The sequence below is a fragment of the Amborella trichopoda genome, chromosome 7 (assembly GCF_054954075.1).
Source record: "Amborella trichopoda isolate Santa Cruz 75 chromosome 7, AtrichopodaSantaCruz75HAP2 v2.0, whole genome shotgun sequence".
Taxonomy (NCBI): Eukaryota; Viridiplantae; Streptophyta; class Magnoliopsida; order Amborellales; family Amborellaceae; genus Amborella; species Amborella trichopoda.
In genome coordinates this window covers 33,278,626-33,288,437 of record NC_142342.1, presented here as the reverse complement: position 1 = coordinate 33,288,437, position 9,812 = coordinate 33,278,626, and the positions used below count along the sequence as shown (strand labels likewise).

General features: G+C 39.0%; 1 protein-coding gene across 1 annotated transcript; it reads right to left on the bottom strand.

Annotated features, from left to right (window-relative positions):
- Window positions 1-1,164: 1,164 nt before the first annotated feature.
- On the bottom strand, window positions 1,165-9,389 carry LOC18426439 (cell division control protein 48 homolog D). The gene is made up of 9 exons (XM_006833086.4): window positions 9,259-9,389; window positions 8,846-9,011; window positions 7,720-7,948; window positions 5,117-5,883; window positions 4,663-4,884; window positions 4,476-4,547; window positions 4,008-4,289; window positions 1,890-2,249; window positions 1,165-1,743 (listed from the first exon to the last, which is right to left on the bottom strand). The coding sequence occupies exons 1-9, from the start codon at window positions 9,285-9,287 to the stop codon at window positions 1,444-1,446; spliced, it is 2,427 nt and encodes an 808-aa protein (XP_006833149.1). The 5' UTR covers window positions 9,288-9,389; the 3' UTR covers window positions 1,165-1,443.
- Between the last annotated feature and the right edge of the window lie 423 nt (window positions 9,390-9,812).

The window sequence follows — 9,812 nt, the reverse complement described above, 5'->3', positions numbered from 1 at the left end:
GAGATTTAGGACTAGCAATACACAAGCAAAACTCAAAAGAGAGGTGATAGAAACTTAAATATTTTTATTTAAATTTACGGCTCATTCCAAATGGCAAACAATAGTAGTCCATCAAATATTTCTCGATCATCAATTCCAATTTTCAAAGGTAAATTTTATGAGCATTGGAGCATTAAAATAAAAACATATTTCAGTTTCAAGATTTATGGGGTGTGGTTGAGAGTAGTTATGTAAAGGCTGGACTTACTGCAACCCAAAGGACAAAGATAAGAGAAAAAAAAAAAAGGTTCGAAGGCATCATTTTTCATACATTATGCAGTTCATAAGTCAATTTTTCAAGGATTTCTTGTGCAACGTCATCGAATGAGGCTTGGAGTATTTTGCAAAAAAAGTATCAAAGAACGAATAACATAAAACAGCAAAACTCTAATCATTTTGATGAGAATTTAAAACTTTGCTTATGAAAAATAATTAGACAATTCATGATTTTCTTGCTAGGATGAAAACAATAGGGCATCAAATGAAATCATTAAGACAAAATCCTTCGAAAAAAATATAGTTGAAATTTTTTTTAAGATGTTTGCCATCTAAATTTGATCATGTGTCAAGAATCTAAAGACTTAAATGTCTTTTCGCTTGATGAACTAATAGGCTCTTTGTCAAACAGGTCAATGGAGAAAATCGAGGAGCAAATATTTCAATTTAAGGTGGAGTCATCCTCAAAAATTAAAACACTTTTGAGAGATATGCAAGTAGTGGATGTAGAAGAGGTAAGGTAGAGGCAGAGGAAAAGCAATATATGGTTACTTGAATGACCAAAGAAATTCACCTAGTGAGAAAATAAAAACAATGCTAATAAAGGAAGTAAAAATACAAAAAGCATTTAATGTTTCTATTGAAAAAACTTTGCTCATTTGAATGTCTTTATGCATTTTTGGACCGTCAATTTTCCAGATTTTCAAGTTTTTTTAGTTCACAATCCACACTATTTTTAAAGCTTAAAATTTTATAATGAGAGATGAAAATATACTTTAAAGCTATCACAAAGATTTTCAATATTGATACCACATTTCTCGATAGTATTTCAAAGTGGGCTTTATTTCATATGGCCGGCCGGTTTTGAGAAGCTATGTCAAATGGGCGTAGTACTCCCAAGCATCACAATTTTAGCATGTTAAGTCAAGACATCCACATATAAATATAAGCGGTCCCAAGACCTGCGATGATCCATGTTGGCTTGCAAAATAATAAACCAAACCAAAAAGAAAGAGTGCATAACATTCTAAGTACATATCATCTCTGGCATGAGACCATCTTAGGTTGCAAATTAAACTAAAAACAAACTGAAAGACACTGTTTTCAATGTGTAAGCACGCCACCTCCACCACTCAAACCCCAAAACCCATGGTGGCAAGCATTGGGGTGTGAAATTGGTTTTACTCTTCAATTATACAGATCATCTTCGTCCACGGTACCACCCGATACGCCAAATGCCTCAGCACCAGAAACCCCCGTAGAGGCATCAGGACGCTCAGGGAAGCGGAATTCGCTGCCAAAGCCCCGCGATTGCTGGAGTGTGGATGCAAATGTCTGGTACTTGCGAATGTCAGCATCACTCACACTGCGGCGAGCATACTTCATCGATTCTTCAAAGTGGCATGCCTTGATCTCCGCCACCTCTTCCGTGTCATCCTCCTCCATGGCCTCTGGGTTCTCTCTCCTCCGCCTCTCTCTCTCTAGATCCTGGACACCCAAAACATACACCCACAAATTTGGAGGTGAGAATCCCTAGTTTGGGCCAAAATAATAATAGTACTCAAAACTGAATTCATTGCATGCCTAACAGATATCATGCAGCCAAGAGATGCAAGCATGGTTAAGGTTTTTACCTTCTCGATGTTCTCCCGGATTGCGTACTTGCATGCACGTTGGCAAATCTCAGTAATATCAGCACCACTGAAGCCCTGAGTGTACTTAGCAAGGGCATTGAGATCAACATCTTTAGAGACTGGAGATTTTCGGAGGCAGGCCTTGAAGATTTGAAGGCGTGAGCTCTCATCTGGTAACGGAATGTATATCAACTGATCAAGACGACCTGGCCTCAACAAGGCTGGATCAATGATGTCGGGCCGATTGGTTGCTCCAATAATAAAGACAGTTTTCTTGGCCGACATGCCATCCATTTCGGTAAGAAGCTGATTCAACACCCTGTCTGCTGCACCACCAGCATCTCCAACGCTGCTCCCTCTCTGCAATTACACACATTTGTTTTTTTTTTACAATGTTTACTTGCATTGAGGTAAAAAGAAAATACAAGGGTTGCCCTCCCACAAGGAGTGGTGAAGGACAGTAATACCCTTTACAGGGCAACAGAAATAGAGACCATAACAGGGCAGCAGAAGTACAAATCTATAATAGGATCACAACCAAACTAGGTGATCTACGGTTGACAGTCCACAGAATTTGAGCCCAGAGCTCCAGATTTGGCTAGAGAGTCACCGATGGAGTTGGCCTCTCTCCATGTATGCCTCCAAGCGATTTGCATGTGGGAGCACCTACGTTGGATTTCATCAAACACGGACTCTGGCCTCCAAGGGCACTGGGTAGGGGTAGAAGCTCAAGCGATAACATTGGCAGAATCTCCTTCGATCACCAGAGAGTTTCCCCAGTAGTGTCGAACGCCAGGAAGGAGGGCCATTGCCTCTGCCTCGGTAGAGTCTGAGCTACCGATGGACCGCTCAAAGGTGAGGAGGGTGCGACCGGTATGGTCGCGATAGATGCCACCCACACCCGAGGGGTCCAGGATTGCCCAGGGAGCAACCATCGAAATTAAGCTTAATGTACCCTGGAGAGGGAGGTAACTAAGAGGCCGATCTGGGAACTTAGGTAGGCCTTAACTGAAGTATAGCCTTCCAATTTGGGTGGAAGTCCGCCACTAAGAAGCACTTAGAAAGGTTTAGAGTTGGTTGTCCAAAAGATGACCAAAGATCTCACCTTTTCCATCAGCATGACAGGACTAGAAAATTCTCCCCTAAAGATTCTCTGGTTCCTTTCCAACCACAGAATCCAGAATAAGGCTGCCACATAAGCTTTCCAAAGAATAATACCAGATCTAGCCCACGGGGGTGAAACGTAAGAAGGGGAGCTGTGGAACAGTCTGAGGAGTGACCCAAACCCAGCCAAAAAGATGGAGGATAGAGCTCTAGAGGAAAGATGCTATCTCACAATGTAGAAAGAGATGAGCATTGGTTTCAGCTTCTTCTTACACATGATGCACCTGTTGGGTAGTTGTAGGCCCCTTATTTGAAGATGGTCCACGGTTAAGGCCCTCTCATGGGTGGTAATCCAAATAAAGAAGATGATTTTAGTGGGAGCCAGAGAATCCAGGGCCTTAGCAGCAACGTGGGAAGGAGAGGAGGAGGGGGGGGGAAGGAGGACAAGATGAGAGCCTTATAAAAAGAGGGAACCGAAAACACTCCTGAAGGGGAAAAGGTCCAGATCACCTTATCGAAACCCGGAGGAAAAAATTGTGGAGCAGGGTCTGACATTTGTTTCTTTAGAGCAGTAAAAGTGAGGAACTTGCAAGTAAAGTTTCAGGAGCCGAAGCAGTGGCATGAAATCATCAAGTACAAGAGCATCAAAATATATTTTGAACAGTCTAACATACATGTGATGGGACGAAATGCAGAGAATAACCAATAAAACAAGAAAGTCCGAAATGGATGATGAAAGGCCACAAAGTTTGAAACGTAGGAACTCACAAGAATAATGCAGTCAAATATAAGAAATAATGAACAGTCAATACCAAAATAACTACCCCAGTAATTCAAATGAACTAAGCCAAAATTTGAAACTACCCTAGTTATAAACTAGCCACCACAAAACTGAGACAAAGGCATTATGGCATGATATGTTATCTAGATGATGAATTGACTCAGACCAATACACAGAATGACACCACAAACAACTGGATCCAAAACGCAGGTTTTCTTAAGAGTAGGGCATACCTGAGTAGCAATGGAATCCAACTCATCAAAGAAGAGGACACAAGGGGCAGACTGGCGGGCCTTGTCAAAGATTTCCCGCACATTAGCTTCACTCTCTCCAAACCACATCGTAAGCAGCTCGGGACCCTTGACACTAATAAAGTTGGCTTGGCATTCATTGGCAATGGCCTTGGCAAGTAGGGTCTTACCGCAGCCAGGAGGTCCATAGAAAAGAACCCCCTTCGAAGGTGACATTCCAAACTTCTCAAACTTCTCTGGATGCTCCACAGGATATTGAACAGTCTAACAATCCCATAAGAAATGGAATTAATTATATAGAAGTTATAAACTAAAATAAGTTCTCCAAAAAGTGTGTGATAAGATTAAACATGACAACTAAAATATGGCAAGCAACTTATAGAAAACACAAGTGACAAGGTGACCCACAAGTATGACTAAAGACAAATGTTATGAAGGGAGGTGTTTTACCTCTTGCAGCTCTCTCTTGACGTTCTCCAGACCACCAATGTCTTCCCAACTCACATTGGGTACCTCAACAACCTATTCAAGGAAATCAGACGGTCAGGGGCCTAAAACTAGGGATATGCCAGCATAAGGGGTATTATCTAAATGACCATAAAATTTGAAAAAATATAGGAGCTCAAGATCCACTCACTGTTTCACGAAGGGCAGATGGGTTGCTTGTCCCGAGAGCAGTCTTGAAGTGCTCATCAGTAACAGCCATTGAATTGAGTATTTCTGCATCAATGGTTTCGTCTTCCAAGTCAATTATATCCATCTTCTCCCTAATGCATTGGAGAGCAGCCTCAGTGCACAAAGCTGCAAGATCAGCTCCGACATATCCATGAGTATCCTTGGCGATTCTCTCCAGATCAACCTGTGGGACCATAACGAATCAGATATTCCCAATTCCAAATATGCAAAACAAAAACTAGCCATCAGTCCCAATGAAGTTGGACTTAAAAAAGTGGGCCCTCCAGGACATTCATCCAGGTGCTCACCACCATAAGTCATTGGAATTGACAGAAGATGTCCCAATGACAAACCATGTATAGTAAGATCAACTATAAATAAAAACAAAAAAACAAGTTGGTGGCAAAATTGGTTACATCTTCAGCAAGCTTCATGTTCTTGGTGTGGATGCGAAGCACCTCAAGCCGCCCAATTTCATCAGGAACACCAATGTCAATTTCCCTATCAAACCTTCCAAACCTTCTCAGAGCAGGGTCAATACTGTTTGGCCTGTTCGTGGCTCCAATGACAATAACATGAGCACGAGATTTTAGCCCATCCATAAGTGTAAGAAGCTGAGAAACAATTCTCCTCTCAACTTCACCATGGGTTTTCTCTCTCTTAGGAGCTATGGAGTCTATCTCGTCGATGAATATTATAGATGGCGCATTCTTCTCCGCTTCTTCAAAAGCCTTCCTAAGATTGCTTTCACTCTCCCCAGCTAGTTTGGACATGATCTCAGGCCCATTGATACAGAAGAAGAATGCACCAGTTTCATTGGCGACTGCCCTTGCTATCAAGGTTTTCCCTGAACCAGGAGGCCCATAAAGGAGGATACCCTTCGGTGGTTTCACACCAATAGATTTGAATAGTTGTGGATGCCTCAAAGGAAGCTCAACCAATTCCCTAATCTGAGCCATTTGTTTCCTAACACCACCAACATCATCATAACCAACTTCATCAAGTCTCTCCTCATCCTCCCTTTTTACAGGCTCCCCTTCACAAAAGATCTCAGTATCTGGAGAAACCACACAATACTCTGCAGGGTCGGTCTCAATCACTTTGAATTCCACACTCCTCATACCACCCCTAACAAGGAAAAGATCTCCTTTCCTTACTGGACGATATGCCTCCAAGAAATAAGCTGCATAAATTTAACCAACTAAATGAGTTCTTCATATCACAAGATTTATTGAACTCCAAATCAGAACGAACAGCATGTCTATTAATTTGAAAGAAATAAATCCACAATAAAAAGAAAAACAACATAAATCATTCAAGGTTCAATTTGAACCATCCAAAACATGGGAAAAGTTCAGGCCAAATTAAAACCCAAACAAAACAGCAGCAGTATGTTCGAAGATTGTTCGAGAACATAAAATAACTTGAGTTAATACACTTCAAAGAAATGGTGTTACTCAGAGAAAGAAGAGAGGAGAATGAAACTCAGATCGGCACATTGTAGCAGTCCTTGGTTTCTAAGTGCCTTTCATTTTATTTATTTTTCATCTTTTTCTTTCGTTGTGACTTCGATTTTATTTATTTTTCATCTTCTTCTTTCGTTGTGAGTGTGCAGACGCAGTTCTCAAACCCTTACAAAAGTACGGATTTTCAACAATGCAATATGTATATCAGTATTATGTTTCAACGTGATAAGAACATCAGCCAGGGATTCAAGACCTCAGCTCAGACTCGCCGAGTCACTTGGACAAGTCTGATACGAATCAGAGGAGACTCGGTCGAGACTTTGACTCAGGCTCAAGACTCTGGTAAGTCTGAGCCTGAATCCAGGCCTTTAATCACTGTCAGAAGGAAACGTGAAGAATACTTAAAAATTAACTAATGTTTTCAAAAATATATCTGGCTGCAAGATTGAATCATAATTCCATGTGATTAATTGGTAGCATTCATACGCCAATGTATTATTGAAGATTTTCTCTAGAAGATACAACAGTAGTGAAGCTCAAGAAAAGCATCAAGTCAGGAACAAAATAAATAGTTTTTAGTTAAATCACTTGTTGCATATTGTGAAGTTGTAATGAGAATATAGTGGAAGTTATGAAGAAGACATCCAACCATTTATGCTCATATTAAACCCCAGCGTTGCTTGATGAATTTAATTTAAAACTTACAGAACATAAAATTCCATATAAGAAAGCAAAAACATTCATAAGCAGCAGTTAAACTAAATCATTGCACAAATTGAAAAAGGGCAACTTTCTTGGAAAAAGCAACACGAAGTTAAAAGAATGGTGATGACAGAATACTAGAAAAATAATGCGCAGACAATATTTTTGAAACTGGCAACAGGTAAGAAGTACGCAGCCACTAATGAAAGGATAGAGGCTTCTGGATTACAATGGTTAGACTTCAATAACATTCTCTGAAAGGTCAACAATTAGGCACAAAAAGCATTAAATGAAATTCCAATAATGAAGGAACAAATGGGAGTCAATTAGGTAGGTTGTGGAGGGACAGCAATGGGGAATCACAAGTGCATCTAAGCTTGCCAATGGAAATCAGCAAAATAGACCAGTACACTATAGCTACATCAGGAATGCGTAGTAGTCATATGTTACATGCAAGATGAAGACTCGCTCTTATTTCGTCGGAAGCAATAGAGGACAGAAAAGTAAAAGAAAACCACGATATAGAGAAGAAAAAACAGGAAGACTTACAGGCCATGAAACACAAAATACAGTACATTTATCATAGATTTTTAGTAAATATTCAATAATAAAAAAAGGTACAACGATTTAACCCTATGAAAGGGAAGAAATACGAGCAATATTGTCACATTTGAAAATCATTCTAACTAAATATCACTACTAAGAAAAATCCAAGTATTTGCATTAAGATAGATGAAAGAGAATCACAAGCTAAACTTCGAAGAGCAAGGATATCAACAACTAATTATACTATTCCAAAAAGTGGCTGCAAGAACAAAAATTTAAAAAGATAATCGAAGAAAATAACTCACGTTTGAGATAAGCATCAAATAGATTTCCAGTAACGCCCTCAATTGTATCATCAATTGGTAGAATATGGACACGCTTCCCATACTTAACATCTGGGCACTGGTGCACTGAAACCACATCCCCAAGACGAACCCTAAGATTGGACCTCACAACTTTGTTCATCCTGATCTTAGGCTCATCACAGGTCTCGTCAGCCAAAGCAATGCAGATTGTATCCCTCCTCTTCTTACCCTAGAAAAAAAGTACAACAACATTCAGAACATGTTTTTTTTTTTTTTTTTGGACAACAATATTAAGATGGAAACACTCAAAATTCAGTTTTTTTTTTTTCTCTCTCTCTCTTATAGTGAAGGGGCGGGCAGGGGGGGGGGGGGGGGGGGGGGAGGTGTTTCTTTAAATGGCCCCGGGGAAGGAGGTGAAGAGAGAGAGAGAGAGAGAGAGTATAATTACCACCAAATAATCACACGAACACCGCAAAATATAACTATGAAATCCAATTGGTTAAAACAAAATATTATATTTTATCAAAAAGAAATACAGAATAAACCTATGAAATAAAGCTTGCTCGAGAGAGAATATAATTACAACCCAACAAATCATATTCCTCAAACGAAAGGGCAAACTACATGATAAAATCGGGAGGTCACAGAGAGAGGTTTGGGTGGTAGAACAGGTACAGGGAATTCAGATTAATAAAACAAAACCGTTTTAAATTTAATACGATTTCAAATCAAAGACGAATTCACAATACAACAAGAATCCACAGAGAGATTGTGTACAATCCGATATACAAGCCAACTTAGAAAAGAATCACTAAAACCCAATAAGTTGTAGAGGAAACAAAACTAAGAAAAAGAAACAATAGTAATTACCAGAAACCCAATATCTCATCATTATTTTAGAAACGCCAGAACACTTAAGATTTCAAACGAACTATAAAAATAGAAAAACGTCAATTATCCAAAGACCCCAATTTTACCAAAAGCTACCAAATACCAAAACCCTAATTAGAACAGAGAAAAGTCAATTATCCAAAGACCCCAATTTTACCAAAACTACAAAATACGAAAACCCTAATTAAGTCACAAAATACTAATTAACAAAAACCCTAGACCTGAGAATGTATACCTTAATGAGAATTGTATCGCCTCTGAAGAGCTGCAACTTCTCCATTGTATCAGGGTGCATAGAAACCACCGAATTGTCATCATTGATAGCTTCATCCACAATCAATCGATTCGCTGCTTTCTTCCTTTCGAGGATCGCAGTGCTAAAATCCCTCTTTGTCCCCTTCCTGCAATTCCACAACCAAAACAAACTATCAATCACCCCCTACCCCCAATTCACAATCCAAAAAACAATACGCCATAAAATCAAAAACAAGATCAACATTGCAGAAAGAAACAGTAACTCTAGAAGAATAAGAATAAGAATAAGAATAAGAATCAGAACGAAAGTAACCCGAGAGAGAAGAAAGGGAAAAAGTAGGTACAGGAAGAGAGGGATAGAGGGCAAGATAGAGAGAGAGAAGGAATACGTACGAATCTGAGGACTCTGCTTGATGAGCCATGGCGGATTCAAACTCAGGAAACGATTAAAACTCAGGAAACGTTTAGAGAGAGAGAAAGGGTTTTAGAAAGAGAAAGACGGAGAGGAACTAAGGAACTCTAATGGGGATCTCAAGAATTCAGACATGGGTATTTATAGCTGCCAAAGCATAAATAAAGGAATTCTTTAAATAAAATATTTCCAATTTTATTTCTTGTAGGTTAAGAAAGAGATATTGTCTTTAGAATGGCATATTTCAAATATTGAAAAGATATTTTAATTTTTGAAATATGAAAAAAATATTTTAATTTTCTTGTTGCTCAAGAAAATAAATAATTGGGCTCCCGAAAATATAAAACGAACACATCCTTATCTCCTAAACGAACAACTACCCTTAACTTTTCCTAAAATTCTATAACACCCCAATAATCTAAAAAATTGAATTATTACCTAGCATATCAAGAACTTGACACGTGAATCATTGCACAATATTTTGATGATTTTTACCAATTAATAATAGAGTTAATTATAATTATGACAAATTAAT